A 16,681-nucleotide genomic window follows, 5' to 3' on the forward strand; every position below is an offset into this window, starting at 1 on the left:
ATGAGGAACTGTCAGCTTTCTCAAAGGAGTTCAGTGATCCCTGCCATGATTACTTTTGGATTGTAAGCTCCCACGGGCAGGGGCTTCCTCTTGTTTTGCATTGTATTGTAACTGTAATGTCTTTCTTATATTGTAAGGCACAGCGCAAACTGTTGGAGCGATATAAATGCTGTATAGTAATAATAATAATAATGATTACGATGTAGTTTCACAGAAATTGCATTGCTTTATAAAGTGTGACCCCCCCTCTTGAATTGTAGTCTAGCATATTTTCTCTCCAAGGTCCTCGTGCATAAAGTCATAAAATGGTAGCATTATCATACTATATATTGGTCATGCACAGTAAAAGGGAGCACATGTGCTCCTGTGCTTAGAAATGGGGCTAGAGGTCGTTCAAGTGTAACAATGAGATGATGATAGCTTTTTTTATTCTTTGAGAAAACAGATGTTGGATATATAATTACCAGTGTGAGACATTTGCTGGAGAAATCCACAAAAACCCATGCTCACCTACAAAGCAAAATAAAGAACAAGAAATCAATTACAGTTAGAGGAATGGACCCCATATTTATTTTAGCTCCGCAGACCATTTTGTGCATGTTGCCCTTTGTCAGCAGTTTATAGGCTGTACATCATACTACATATAATGATTAAATAGAGAAGTCCAGCCTAATTAGGCAATTTAAACTCAGCATAGATCTGATATACTGTATACATACTGTAGATTTGTCCAATCCAGCTCTTTTGGATCTAGATCTTCTGTACATGCAGTGAATATACTCAGCTAACTGCTCAGTAATGACTGATCAACTAGCTTTAAATATTTTGACTGATCGCTGTTGTATCTCCAAGAATAGGCATTGCCTAGGGCTGTCTGCCCACTCCTCCCTATTCTGTGAGCTGTTCATACAAGCTTATGGAGTCTTTGGCATTAGGCATGTCTAAAGTCACTTTTAGCTGATATTAACCATTTGGTAAGAAGTAGTGAGCATTGGTGATGAACTCTGGTTCTCAAGGCTCACTAATAATGCATGCATTTGTTTTACTATCGGTAGGAGTGCACTTAATAAATCACTAATTATATAACGTGAAAGTCTATCAAGAGACCTGAAAAGCTGTTAGGGTACTTTGAGGTACAGAGTTGAGCATCACTGGTGCAGAGTATAAATATTGTAATATATGCAACAGCAATACATTCTTGAAATATAATACATAGGGGGCTATTCACAGAGGAGCCAAAGGATCCAGCCGTAGCTTCGGCTGATCCTTTGGCTCTCTTCGGCCACCTGAGCTCTCACCCGAGCCAAAGTGACAGCTGAAGTGGGGCCATGATCTCACGGCTGGCTCCGCCTAGTTGTAATGACAGATCAGCATCCTCAAATGACCTGGGGACACTGAACTGTCATTAAACAACAACTGAGTGGAGCCAGCCGTGAAATCATGGCCGCCTCCGCCCAGTTGTTATTAATTGGCCTGGGACCTGCTAGAATACTCTAGCAGGTGCCAGCCAATAGAAAACACTTGGGCGGAGCTAGCTGTCACTGCTTTTTTTTCTTTTTAAAAAACCTTTTTTTTTAAATTTTTATATTTATTTACATTTCAAAAAATATTTTTTCGACTTTTTTTCCCCCCACTCTTTTCATTGATTTGCTATTTTGCTTGGTACCACGGAGGTACCAGGCAGAATAGCCTAGTCGAATGCCGCTCGGCAGCATTTGGCTATTCAATCACTGCCGTTTGGCTCCTATGTGAACAGGGGCGAATGGCAGCGATTGAGCTGCCGGAGCTTTGGCTCAGTTGATCCAGATGTTGGATCAGCTGAGTCAAAGTCCTTCTGCACTTCGGCTCAGCCGAGCACGCAGAGCATGTTTGGCTGACCGAAGTGCAGCCAAAGGCAGCTGATATACGGCTGATTTGAGCTGATGTACAGCTGAAATCAGCCGTAATGAGCCGTAGTGAATAGACAAACGTTGTTCGACTCACTTCACTACAGCTCGATTATTCACTTGGCTGCCTTTGGCAGCTTTGTGAATAAACCCCCATAATGTAAAATTACAAGAAACATATAAAATAATCTAATCATTTCATCCTTGTGGATTTTTAAATAAATTTTAAAGCATTAACCAGGACACTTCAAGTTGAACTCTGGCCACAAAATCTTTCATTAAAATATATATTTCTAATAGCCACAAAGGATATCAATCCACTTTGTATGCACCAAATGGATTTGAAAACCTACATATTACCTTGTAAACATAATAGTGACATCATCAGTGTGCTGCCCATAGCCGGTGCATAGAGCAGAGCTGTAGGAGAGACCCATTAGGCCTACCCACTGCAAGCTGCCTGCAGAAAACTACAGTAGGGGGTGGATACAAGACCTGCCACTCTGTATTAGGGGAGAAGAGGAGTGACTGGTCTAGATTATAGGAAGCTCCTGAAGGAACATTTTTACACTGGATTACTATACAAGTGTGGTAAAAATACACAGAGCACACCAAGATTCAAGTAAGAATGCATATGCCTTGTATTTAGACAGTATTTGCTTGTCCCATGGCTCAACTTCAATTGAGAGTTCTATGTACATTCAATCTAGGGGGTATCATTAAAATCTAATTTTCTTTCTTTTAATCTTTTTGCACTAATATATAAGGTCTATGTATCCTATGTATGTTTTTTTCTGATGTGAACTATACTCACTGTCTGTCCAACAAGCTTCAGGGATTGCACTACAGACATCCCCTGATGTGCCATATTGAGGGTAGTCACTCAGGCCCAGGCCAATCATACAGGCCCAAGAGCAGCAACATTTGTTTTGTTTATAGGCTTGCCACCTATACAGTATAATATAGGATTGTCCCAGATTCTAAACTGTAATGTTATGTCCCATACTGATTAATTAAATGGCGCAGTTTGTCTTGTATATTTATGCGGGTCTGTTGTGTCCTTCCGAGCTAGGAGGCTTATTTCATACATTGATGTGCAGTGCCTAATCGGAGCTAGTTGACATTCACCATTCCTGAATGGAAGAACTTACTTGCTGATACAGCTGCTCCTCCTTCCTTTCTGTCCTATAACATCCCCGGGCCACCCCTTTTACTGGTGCAGCATTGAACCTGGCCGAGGAGAAGGTGCTGTCCCTCCAGGTCAGACCAAAGACGGCCAGCCAAGTAATCCCTCTCTCACAGTGGCAGGCAGCACAGGGTTAATGCTGGAGGAAGGCTGTCTAGGCACTTCTCTTTGCAGAGGCAGGTCTGTGGGAAATAACTTGGCCACAGGTTGGGGCCAGCTACTACAGTATTAATGAAAGGTCACAAGGGAAGGGGAATATTTGTTTTATAAAAATATTGCAAATATATGTTGTAAAACTGCTTCAGCTTGTTCTACATAAAGAGCGCCAACAACATAATGTTCTGTTCTTTGCATTCCTTCATAATTATAACAGATTATTTTCTGGAGTCTTTTATGGCTTTTGCTTTCCCCAGCCACTGGTCTGTACTGTGATACGGACCTTTAGTTATGGGGCTGCATTAGGTTATTGAGTACAGTGACATCACCACACTTGTGCTTCATCAAGAACATTGAGTATCTCTGTTGTGATGGCAGTTGAATGAATCTGTGAATGGATGACTCTGCAAATGGGCAGTGCCACGCACAGCAAAGCCACATTTTAAAAAAAAAAGGATGCTGTGGAGAAGTTCTAAATAAGAATATAATGTGAAACAGTCTCAAAGCTGGACCTAAAACAGTTTTTTTGTCATATTGTGTACTTTCAGTGTGCTCACTCTCTTTCTCTTTTTCCTTACCTGTTCTTTTTCTCATTCTACTTTAATTTTTTCTTTCTGTGCCACTCTCTTTCTTCCTCCCTTACCCATCTATCTCTCTTTCTCACCCTTCCTCTCTTTTTCTCTTTGATGTGAAGGGGGGCTCCGATGCGAAAGAGGGTAACTCTGATAAAAAAGGGGGGCTCTGATGTGAAAGGGGAGACTTCAGATGTGAAAGGGGGAGACTTTGAATGTAAAAGGTGTGTGTGTGTAAGGGGTGGGGGGGGGGCTCTGATGTGAAAGGGGAGACTTCTGATGTGAAAGGGGGAGACTTTGGATATAAAAGGTGTGTGGAAGAGGGGGCTTCTTATTTAAAAGGGAGGAACTTCTGGTGTGAAGGGGGCTTCTGATGTGAAGGCAGGACTCTAATGTGAAAGCAGGAAATCCCACATTGGCGCCAATGAAAGGAATACATCGTCATCCAGTCCAGATGCCAGCGAAGAACTATTTGGCACAGTGCGGATAGCACGCATCATTTAGTCCTGCCCCCTACTCTGCTCTCTGTCCTTATTTTGCCAGAACAAAGGTGGCCAACTCATGCTTATCTGAATTATGGAACAAATAAAGACTATTACCAATAAATTCTCTTTTTTTGCACACTTCACTACTCCTTTTTTCCCTGAATCCAATAGATTTTAGGATTTACTTTCAATACCTTTGTTTTTTACTTAAAACATGGAATTGCACATGTCATCATTAAGGGCTTGTTTACACCATAAACAGTGCGTTCCATCGAGGTTAGCTGGTGGAACGCACTGTACCGCATATCAAACACTCCCTCCTGGGTTCTGGGGCAGGAGGGGACTTGGCAGTGCATTGATGTAAAATAAATGTTGATTAAAGGAGAACTATGGGGTCAGTGTTTTTCCTCATAGTTCTCCTTAGGGTAACGGGAGGACACAAACTAGCGTCCTCCCGTTACCCTAAGCTCAGTATACCGCGAGCTGAGACGCCGCAACCGGAGCGGATCCCGACATGGACGTCGGGATCCGCCCAGCTGCGTGAGTGACAGCTGGCTCTGCCTATCTAGAGGCAGAGCCAGCTGTACTCGCCCCCTCCCCCGTCCGTTCCGCCAGTCAGCGCTGGCAGATCGGAGCGGGGGGAGGGGAATCCAGCCCCTCCCCCTGTCACGGCAGAGAGCCGTGACAGGATCGAGAGGTGAGTGAACCCGGTATGTGTTCGCTCACCTCCCGATCTACTGAGCCGACCTGTGACAGTCTCATTGTCACAGGTCGGCTAGAACTATGAGGTGAGTGGAAATCACTCATCTCATAGTTCTCCTTTAAAGCCCTAAACAACAATACAGCATTATAAAATATTTAAGAAATAAATACACAACACCAAGGGGCATATTTGTAAAGCAACAAATAGGACTTTGTACTGTACGTCTACCAGTGGTGAATCAATCACAGTCATTTAAAACACATACACCTGGAAGATTACCTGCAAAATCCTGGTTAGACTTGACCAGCCCAGTAAAAAGGAAAATCTTAACAGTTATTCAATTTATCCACCCACAAGTGAGCAACACAACTCCGCCCTAATAAATATAGGGTAAGTGGGTAATTACCGATCATTATTGAAACTTTGTAACAGTGCATACAGTATATCACAATCAAGCGGCTATGGTGGCCTTGGACGGCAGCTGCGGAACTAATTTAGTAGGCTGTATGGGATTCGGTCAGTCAGGCGACTTCCTACACACTCAGTGCGCTAGGAAGTCGTTCCACATCATGTATCCCAGCCTTAGCTCAAGGAAAGTTACTATAGTGATGGGGGTCTGATGGGACTGTAGAATGACCCAGCCGGAGGAGCTATAGATTGTTATCACTACACACACAACCCCGAATTGTATTGGCTGCCTCTAACACTCAGTGCATCCGGGCAATACTGTGCAATCTGGATTACTGATAATGCTCTTTGTACCCAATTAACAACAGCTGTGTGGAATTGACGTAAGTAGATAGGCATATAGCGTAGGCATGTAATCTTTAGCAGTATCTCTCAATACACTTCATTTGGCATGTAACCCTTCAGTAGTAATTGCACAGGCATCTAACTTCAACATGTACTTATCAGCAGTAGTACCAGGCAACTGACAGGTAGTTCAATATAGAGCTAGAGCCCAGATACTTGCGGTTCAGCTGTTCAAGCTGTGGGGATCAGTCTCTTTCCTTTGTGGCTGAGAGGAGCTGTAGCGAGGAGATGTGCCAGCAAGTTCTGCGATCTAGCCAGGAAAAATTTTAAAAATTTATTAAAATGAGGGGACTAGCAAATAGAGAAATTAAAGGAGAATAGGGACTATACGCAGGGCCTTCTCTTTGCAGAGGCAGGTCTGTGGGAAATAACTTGGCCACGGGTTAAAGTTTGGGCCAGCTACTATTAATGAAAGGTCACATAGGAAGGGAATATTTAACTGGTAAAACCTGGGAAGAAACATAACAGAGGAAACAAATTGGTGTTATAATTTTTCTGATATTACATCTACGGATTTATTGCAAATAATACGATTTTCATCAGGTTTTACACTAAGGGGTTTTGATGCATTACACACGTAAACATACATGTCTGCACCATGCATACAATCACAATACAACCTTTACCTTAGTCCCAGCATACTTATGGATAAAGTAGTGAAATTCTCCTTAGTTCTAGTCTCTGTCCGCCTGCTCAGAGAGGAAGGTAGGCGGAGCAATGAGAGCAATGTTGATTGGAGCCAGGTACTGCTGAGGGGAAATATGGGTGGAGTCAGGTGCTGCTGAAAGGTAGATGGGCAAGGGGAGGTGGGCTGATCCAGGGGCTGCTGACAGGGAAGGCGGGTGGGATCAGGTGTTACTGCACAGCCAGGTGCTGATGTTGTGTCTTGTATTCTCCTGAAGCTAAAACTCCAGATTGTCTTTGAGAGCTGCAGATGGATCAGCTCTTCAGGTATGAGGGAAGACTGTGGCCAGGTGGGGGCAATTCCTGGGGGCTCTCAGGAATGTGAGGGTCCTGGGCAGTTGCCCAGTTTGCCCTCCCCAAATGCGAGCCCTGGTCCATTTACTTTGCAGCTCTTCTGATCAGATAAACTAGTTGATGTTAAAATCACTTTTCCAGTCATCATCGCTCATGCATACTCAATATAGCTTTGAAGAATTGTTCAGAATGGTTGCCTTTCTCTTCCTTGAAAGAGAGCTGACAGTCATTAATCTGATGTGACATGTAGTTTTCAGCATACTACTGAGAATGAGGCATAAACAGACAAAAATATTGTATAATAATATTCTAACAAATTAACCTTAATAAATTAATAGGCTATTATCATGCAAAGGTACTACATGAAAAGCCAACAGCATCATTGGCATAGTACATTTTCATTTATAAAACAAATTTTTAAATTTTATGGCATCTGCAATCCTAAAGTGGCAGCATTTACTTTGTATTTTTTTCCCTATAACGCCAACCTCTAGCTTCAATTCTGCATCTCATAAATAGTCATATTTAGCACATTACCTATTACCTTCCCAAATCCATAATTTATATGGTGAGGCATAATTTAAAGATTTAAAGGGTAGGTGTACTTTAAAAAATAAAAAAAAGGAAAGATACCACCTTCATTGGCCTCTTTTTCAAATCTACCAATTGAATTAAAGATCAAATGTAGCCATCCCCACATTCTCAGTGACATGGTTAGCTTAGGACCAGTCACTGTTTGTAGACTGCAGTGCTCTGACATGTGTTGGGCCCAGCCATATACTGCAATTGTTATTTCTGCCTCTACCATGGTGAACATTGCACAGGGGGCCATTATTCTATTTGGATTTGCATTGCACATAAATGACAGAGTACTAGCAAAATTCTGCTGTGAACATTATGATGGGTAGTCCAGTGAGATGTGCATATGGGATATCTGTGGTTCTATTGGCACCCCAACAAGTTATGGTATCATTAAATATGTCGCTTTTAATTCACAAATCCAAATGTTCCTCCATAGAATCCAGTTGCTCTCATTAAGGACAGTAGAGAGGGGTCATAAAAGTTCAGAATATAGATATCTGTTAAGAAATAACTACATCTTATATTTGTAGCTCAGTAGAATACTTCAGTGCAGTCTTAGCATGGTGGGTTCCTTCACACACAGGGTATGGCATTGCGGTGTAGCATGTGCTGTTGTCATTGACTTCAATGAACTGCCACGCCCCCTCCCGCCCCCCAAAAAAGTGAGCCAAACGCTCTGGAACGCACTCTTTGTGGTGTGAACCGGCCCTCCCAGCTTCCTCACCAAAACCCCCTGACTCACAGCACCCCTAATACTTCTTCCCCTTCACATGGCATCCATGTCTATAGTTCCACTGAGTTGGAGTACCCATAACACCTCCCTCTTCTAGTACCACCCAACATCTCCACTTTGTTATCATGCTCCTCCCAACTCCCAGCACCCTAGCATTCAGTTCCACTGACCCGGCACCTTTGCCACCCCCTAACTTCTACCCCCTTGCACTGAATCACCTTGTTATAGTGCCAGTGTCCTCCCACACACTTGCCATCCCGCTCCACTGCCCACTACCCCTCCTTCCAGCTGTTATCGAAGTCGACTCACCTCTCACAGCCATATGTTTGTCTTCACCCAATGGACAGTGCCAACTTCTACAAAATATACATGTTTTAAATAAAAAGTAAAAAATACATAGGTCATCAGCATTAAAAATAAAAAAAAGCACCTATTGCTGCAAGGCAGTTGAACCCAGTGACATCCCCTGCAGTAGGTCTTCCATTCTGCTAGATGGAAATTTTCTTCCAGGTTGAACGACTGCCAGCATCATTCAACCCACTTCCTCTAAACCCAGACTGTCATTGACACACCGCCTGGGGATTTAGTTGAACACAGTTGTAAATATACGTGGAAGCCACAATGCCTCATCAAGGCACCTGTGTAACAAGTGGTCCATAACTCTAGTGAACAAGAGCCTCCATATTGAAGCATATATAACAATTAATAAATTAAGAGCAGGTATGCCTGGAGGTAGCCCATTCCTCTGTAAAGGTACAGGGACACACATGTAAAAAAGAGCATTTTGCCATCTTATTTCTTGCTCACCCGCTTGTTGATTCTCCGGGTTGTGGATGGACCCTCGATGTCCTCACGTACGATGCAGGACTAATGGTTCCGCATTTCATGCAATGACGACACAGCTGGTATCGCAAGATGAAGCGTCTCACATAAGAGGCTTTTTTGGGGGGGACCTGTGGGAGCAAGGGATAAGGTAAGTAAATGTGCTTTTTACTGGTATCCTAGGCAAAAACAAGCATTTATCCATTGCAGTTCAGAGAGAGCCCCACTGTAAGGTGGTTTATTCATATTTCATCTGTTCAGGTTTAAAATGTATATGAAATTGTAATTCCTAATTCCCCTGGGTTAATTGACTGTACCTTGAAAAATCTGTGTAGCTCTATATTGATGATATAAAAAAAATGTTACAAAAAATGTTTGTGTCCCATTTGAACGGAAGAGGTTTAAGTGTAGGTGGTTAACAATAAGCCTCCTTTTTCTTGGTATGTTTGAGCTCTCATATATGATTAGGGATTATAGCAGTATTGCTGCATAGCCAAATATCAACCTGCACCATGTCCACAGTCAGTTAAACATTGCTCCCACGCAGTTTTGTAATACAATGCAAACATGCCCTTTTTTAGAGAAAACTAAAAGCTTATATACCACAAGAGGTTACCTTTGTCACAGTCCAGGGAAAAAGCAACAAGCAAATCAGGTAAAAAAAAGTTTCTCCCATTTTAAGCAAGCATAGTTTCAGGTAAATGTATAAATGCAAATATTATTGTATTTTATTTGATATCAATCTTTTTGTTTTATATTTTAATAAGTGATAAAATTTTGTGACTTTTAGAATGAAATTACACTATGCCGCGTTTTGCTGCTTTACAATCTTTACTTTGACTTCTGGTGGTAAGTAACACTTGTCATGTATACACACAGTTCAATAATATTTAGTTAACATATACATAACGTTTTTAAAAAGAGTTGATTATGATAAAAATATATTTAAATAACTGGCAATTTATGGCAAGTACATAACTGAATTAAAATCCAAATGACATAAAAAAGTAATCGTAAATTTGTAGTATTTGTTACCATGTGTAGCTGTTATGTAAATATATTTTTTTAATTAGTTGCTATTTTTATATATTATGTTCATAAAGGAAGCACAGTGTGAATGTGCTATTGAGTACCAATGTAAGGTGCTGTGTCCTTTCCTCTTTCATTGCACATACTGTTTTCTTTTCTGTACTTTATATTTCTGTTTCTAATTGGTATGTTGAATGGACACCTCTATCAGCATATAGCTGTACAATATGTTAGCAGTGATGATAGATAAAATAATAACACCCAGAAATAATAATAGCAGTGCTGTGGAAAAAAGCTTGTACACTTCAATAGAGGGCAAGTCATGCATATTGCTCAGACTTGTATGAAAAAGCTGCTGGGGTTCTGTGTCATTGAGGACAGTTATTGAAAATATGCTCTGTAAGGGAATGTTAAGTGGTTTTGTGCATATTTTCTTTTATATATTAGGGCTACGACTGAAAAATAATTTCTTGAATGCAGAGACCCTGTAGAATAAAATGGCGGCAGTTACAAATTTTTATTTAGCATTATATTGGTGCAACTCTTTATCAAACTCAAAATTTCAGTAAAAAAAACTACACTTAATTTAATTTTAGTGCACAAAAACACAATATAATACCCAGTAAAATATAAAAGATGAAGTTGTTCTGGGTCAATAAATAACCATCATGCTAAGCTTAAAAAATATGTGCATCTGTGAAATGGTGAGAAAATACAGTTCCCCAAATTGTCCTTAGGCGATGGTTTAAGAACCTATACACGTCATCAATTTAAAGTTACCCATGAATATTCACCCTAGAATTATTGCTCTTACTCTTGTGCATGCGGCGATACCTAACATGTGGTGTTTTCGTACGTAGGCCCACCCCCATGCGTGTTTGCAATAGTATGTGCATGTTCGCAGGGACGGGGGAATTTAAAAATGTTTTGGGCATTTTTAAATGTATTTTATTTTTCTTCATTTTTTAAAATGTTTTTACTTAACTTAATTGCGATCAAGTAGGGGGCTCACAAGCCCCCTATGTGACAACACATTGGAGTTGACAGGTCCCCTTTAAGGTGACGTAGGGGTCTATTAGACCCCCTTTAGAAGATAGGTGTCCCCTTTAGAAGATTTTCTATGAGAATAGGGGCGAACGGCAGCGAGCGAGCTGCAGGAGCTTCGGCTCAGCCGATCCAGATGTTGGATCGTCTGAGTCGAAGTCCTTCTACACTTCGGCTTAGCCGAACATGCAGAGCATGTTCAGCTGACTGAAGTGCAGCCGATGTACAGCTGATTTCAGCCGATGTACGGCTGAAATCAGCCATACTGAGCTGTAGTGAATAGCCGAACGTTGTTCGGCTCACTTCACTACGGCTCGGTTATTCACTCAGCTGCCTTCGCCAGCTTTGTGAATAACCCCGTTAGATTTTGATAGGGTTTTGAAAAGTCAGTACTTCTGTTAAGTTTTCTTTGCTGTCTATGACCCTGATGGGCACAATTCACCTCCCTTTCTTTCTTTCCCTCCCACCTTCCCCGGTCCCCGCTGTACCTACCTGTGTGATGTCCCCACCAGCTGGTGTAGTGATTCATACACCACACACTGCACTACACAGCCTCACCATCTGAAATAATCATAATGCTTGCAAAAGGTGACCGCTCATTTGTCAGCATGCTCACATGACCATGTTGATCAATGAAAACATCTAAGTTGGGGACCCGGTCCCGGAAGTAAGAAGTGCTTCTGATTGGTCAGCAAGTCATGGGACCATGCTGACCAATGAGCATTTGCAAGCATTATGATCATTACAGTCTGTGAGTCTGTGAAGTGTGGTTTATGGTGTATGAAGTGCTACATCGGCTGGTGGGGGCATCACACAGGCAAGTGCAGCGGGGAGCAGAAGAAGTGCGGTAAGTAAATGTTTCACATTTTGTGAAAATGTGGACTTTCCCTTTAAAATCTTTTTAATCAGACACTCCCAAAATGTCTATGTCCCCCACCATGCTCTTTGACTTAAACCACAGCCCTCAACATCACTACCAGACACAGAAACAGTGCACAGTGGAGAGGTTTTAGACACTCCTAGAAGTATGCCAGATATTGAAGAGGCTTCAGCAAGGTTATCTCTTGAAGACAGCTGAGTTCCGATGTGTAGATGTTGCTTTAATTTTATAAAATATTATATTCATATTTTTTTTTTTTTTTTTACGTAGCAAGTGAAGCTTAGTCTGAAGTTTTTTTTAAACAAAGCAGTGCCATAAGGCAAGCTCCCTACTGCTGTGTCCTTAGATACCCCATTGTGCCCTAGGAATCCTTTATGCTGGTTTCAGACCTGTTGTGGTGTGTTTACTCACTGACTTTAAGGTGTCAAGGCAGCGCATTTTTTTTTTTTTTTTAATAGGCTGCCATTGCAACTTAAGGCATCAGAAACTGTACTTCTCCCTTTTTCACTAGCACAACACAACACAGGCTAGTGTGTTATTGTGAGTTGTGGTGTGCTGCAACAAAGGTGGGCTGCATTAGTGTATTGGGAAGCCATTTCAAGTTAAATAACTAATAGGTGCATGGTACCCTACCATATGCTATGAAAATGTGCATTCTATTGCAATGCAAACGTGGGAAGCCAGCCAAAATGTTGTATATCACATATGGTGTATATGGATAAATTATACAGCTAAAAAATTCATTAATTTACAGCGATTTTTAACAATTACTAACTGAAAAAAATCTACTAAAATAAAACTGACTACAAACCTTTATAGCTTCCTTTTAAATGTCTTTGTAAAGCGTACGTAAATCAAATACTTTTTTGTTGCGAGGAAAATTGTAGAATAGTTAGAACTGCCATGAGTATTTTGTTACTGTCTGTGTCTCTGCTAGTAACACTCAAGCTAAAATAACCTATAGGCCACTTTATCAAAGAGAAAAAAAATGAGAATGATGTACAGTACAGTAATACAACTAAACATATTTTATTTAAAAAAAAAATACTAACAGTGTAAATAGCTGCAGAGGTTGACTTGCCCCCACACATTAATTACCAATTGCCTGGGCAAAGCATGTTTGGCTGAACTGGGGAATGATCCAATGTCTATGGGGCATCTCACAACAGTTTGAGGGCTTTCGCTGAACCAGGGCATTGAGAGGGTTTAAAAAAAAAAAACTTTGACCTGCTTGCTTATAGGTAGATTTTCCAATAAGTTGGATAAAGTTCCTTTTGCCAATCTGAGCAGCTCCAGCCATTGAAAACACATCTCGTTGCCCTTTTCTGGGTCAATAATGGCCAAAGAAAAGCATTATTTGCTTTTATTACCCTGATTATGACCAGCCTTAGCTGTTCATGTAATCATTAGAAAGCATATCTCTGAATGGCTATGCCCTATACCAGGGGTCAGCAGCCTTGAACACTCAAAGAGCCATTTGGATGCGTTTCCCACAGAAAAGAAAACACCGGGAGCCACAAAACCCTTTTGACATCTAAAATGAAGATAACACCCCATATATAATTTTTTTACCTTTATGCTACGTATAGCATGTATATAGGTATACTGTATGTTGGCTTAGTAACGCACTGGACTCTGGGCTTAGTAACGCACTGGACTATGGGCTTAGTAACGCGCTGGACTATGGGCTTAGTATCGCACTGGACTCTGGGCTTAGTAACGCGCTGGACTCTGGGCTTAGTAACGCGCTGGACTCTGGGCTTAGTATCGCACTGGACTCTGGGCTTATTAATTCACTGGACTCACCTGCCAAGCCTCACAGCCAGCATCCCAGCCAGACAGTGTGCAATGCAGGGAGCGGGGCATGTGACACACACTTCTCCTCTCCCGCCGCCTGTTACTAGGGACGCGGACGCAAGAGGAGGTGAGTCACAAGACCTGCTCCCTTACTGAGAAGCCCGTCGGCAGTGCGGGGCCCGGGACCCTGCACTGCCGCATATTCCACCAAGGGGGGGTGCCCAGGACCGGACCTCACTGGGCCCCACAGCCTCAGGCAGTAGTTCCGCCCCTGGACAGGGAGCCGCAGCAGAGGGATGAAAGAGCCACATGCGGCTCCGGAGTCGCAGGTTGCTGACCCCTGCCCTTTACCATACCTTTATATTGAAATTGAAACACTCTTGTGACTGTACAAAGTGTACTTTTTGATCTGGCATGTGTTTTTTTTTCTTAATTAGATTGTATACCTGGCTTGAAGCAAGATGTGTATTATCAAGGAGGAGACAAAGGTTCTGTGTTTGTCCCAGATGTTGAACATTGTCAGCTAGTGTGCACCTTCAACCCACATTGTATTATGTTTTCTTACCTAAATGCCAGCTGGCCTAAAGAAACTGAAAGGTAGAGTGCATATATATGTTTTCTCTCTCTCTCTTCCCCAAGGTGAGGACTTTCTGTGTTACATTCCAGTATCAGTGGTAGCAATGCTGAGAACTATGAGTTCCGGAGTCTACAAAAATTGTATAATATCAATTGATTCAGCTCACCAGGTGAAATATAAGCTTATATTGGACTGACCTTATGAACAGAACTATGTTTCTGATACACAAAATTGAAGAGTATTTATGGTCAAAAACTAGAAATAAATATGTATTTCTATATTGTATTTCCAAAAGTTCAATCCCACACCTAATAACCATATTACAGAAGTCTAGAAATCTAGAAGTGTGTAATTGTACTTATTGAAGATGCCCATAGGATGTATTTTCTCACTGCAGTGGCACAATTTCACTCAGCCCAGTGAATATGCACTTCCTCATGTCACAACTCACAGAGCTTGACTTCTAAACTACAACTCAGTGTCTGAACAATGTAACATTATCATTGCTTGCTGGAAGCAATGCATGATGAGATATGTAGTCTTGAGAAATCAAGCAACAGGGAAAGATATACAAAGCACTCTGGTAATCCAGGACATTGTTGAAAGTGGAAGGCAGACAAAAGGCAGCACTCACTAAATAAAAGGTATTTTTTTTTAAAGTAAGCTTTGATTGCATTATCAAAAACAACTCTAGGATATATTCCTAATACAAAGCTGATGTTATAACAGGTTAGTATATGCTGAGAGTTTAGAACTCCTTTAAAAAAAAACGATTAAATGGGCACTGCAAACGTCACATTATAGCATAATGCACAGCACCTGCATAGCAGTAACACTGAGTTTCTCTTCAATAAAACAGATTTTCATGCCTTCTAAAGGACAGCGCTAAACTATCTCTACCAGAAATATCAATACGTGGAGCAGTTTCAGGACACTCTTTGAAACATTGCACAACAAAAATATACAGTAAGGTTTTCTATTTCTTTTTTCAAATAGAATAGTAAATTGTTTACAGTCTCCTGATGTACATACCAGTTCCTGTATATTCCTTTTTTATTGTCATGAAAATATAATGACATTGAGAAAGGCTGATTATCAGCAGGGAAATGGGAGGAGGTTTCTCTGTAAAGTGGCTAATACCCTTTCATATTAGTTAGCACATGTTAATATGTAAGTAGGTAGCTAGTAATTATGGGAGGGTACCCACACTTATAATATTGGAGCTAAGTTTAGGTCCTGCAGTTTTACCAAATCCCAGTCATAAAAGACATTGGTTTGCTGTAGAACTAATCCACCCCATCATAATAATTTATTTGACTTAATTGGTTTTAGAAAAAACTTCCAGCTCTATTTGGCCAAAGTTTGGAAAATAGAGGGATTTTGTTTGCCTTTTTTCATATTTAGTTGGTACGGAATGCTTCTCTCCCCTACAGCCCACCAATCTATTGACTTTCAAGTTTGCAGTGATTAATGATTAATATTGTGAGCGATGTCCAAGATTATATTTAAGTAGTTGGTATTTTTTAATAAAAAGCTAATAAGCAAATTCCTGACCCATTCAGTCAGACAAGTATTTAGCCATGCTGTATTTTATTTAACCTGGAGTACAGATACAAAATTATTGTTTCTTCTTTTGAAAAGTTATTTGCTAGGTACTAAAGCAAGGATCAGAATGTCAGTCCTGTAACTTTAAACTCCATCCTCACTGTACAAGGTTGTATGCCAGTACTACACATAGAAAGAGTAACAGACAAGCTTTAAAGGTTTGTCCCTAAAACATTTGACTAGTTATAAAAAAAAACAAAGCAGTCACCGCTCATATTTCTTGTCCTGCGGTCACACAGCCCCATCCCTCTCGTTGGTGCAGGCAAAAAAAGGGCATGCTGCAGCTTGATACTGGTCTTCACAGAAACAATTGCCGCACAAACGACTGATATCACAAGCTCAATACTATTTATACCCAAAGTAAAAACATGCTGTAAACAAACACAAGCTCCTCCAACTCTAACATGTTTCACCAAATGGCTTATTCAAAGAGATGAAGAAAGATTGCAAAGACAAGATTTAAATAGTTCCATTTCCCCGAATCACATATGTAACAGTTACATAGAGACTGATTACATGTGGTGTGCAGGCATTTACATGTAGCGGCTCGGCTGTCACATCATCATAACTTGAACAGGTGACAGATGCTGCTTGTAAATGGCAGAGTAGAAATTTCTGCTGCAGGAAATCGCAAGTTCCTGACGCAGGAATTCCTAATCACACCTAAACTTAAAGGTCAAAAGTGCAGCAAGATTCTGGAATACATAGGGCCTAATACACACACACACACACACACACACAAACACAGACAGAAATACAACCCACACACACAATCACTAATACTCCCTTGTCCCCCCCCCCCCCCCCACGCACCCCGAAAAAAAAACAAAGGA

The 16,681-nt window shown here is 41.1% G+C and overlaps 1 protein-coding gene across 1 annotated transcript in view; it reads left to right on the top strand.

Moving 5' to 3' along the window:
* Positions 1 to 11,724: 11,724 nt before the first annotated feature.
* The window catches only part of LOC108784940 (plasma kallikrein-like), a 41,842-nt gene continuing 36,885 nt past the window's right edge, over positions 11,725 to 16,681 (top strand). Inside the window, exons 1-3 of the mRNA XM_018553892.1 lie at positions 11,725 to 11,836; positions 14,104 to 14,263; positions 15,103 to 15,209. Of these exons, the coding sequence (XP_018409394.1) occupies positions 11,725 to 11,836; positions 14,104 to 14,263; positions 15,103 to 15,209 (379 nt within the window). The remainder of the gene's footprint in view (positions 11,837 to 14,103; positions 14,264 to 15,102; positions 15,210 to 16,681) is intronic.

This window comes from Nanorana parkeri, unplaced genomic scaffold (assembly GCF_000935625.1).
Source record: "Nanorana parkeri isolate BGI_ZX_2015 unplaced genomic scaffold, ASM93562v1 scaffold133, whole genome shotgun sequence".
NCBI lineage: Eukaryota > Metazoa > Chordata > Amphibia > Anura > Dicroglossidae > Nanorana > Nanorana parkeri.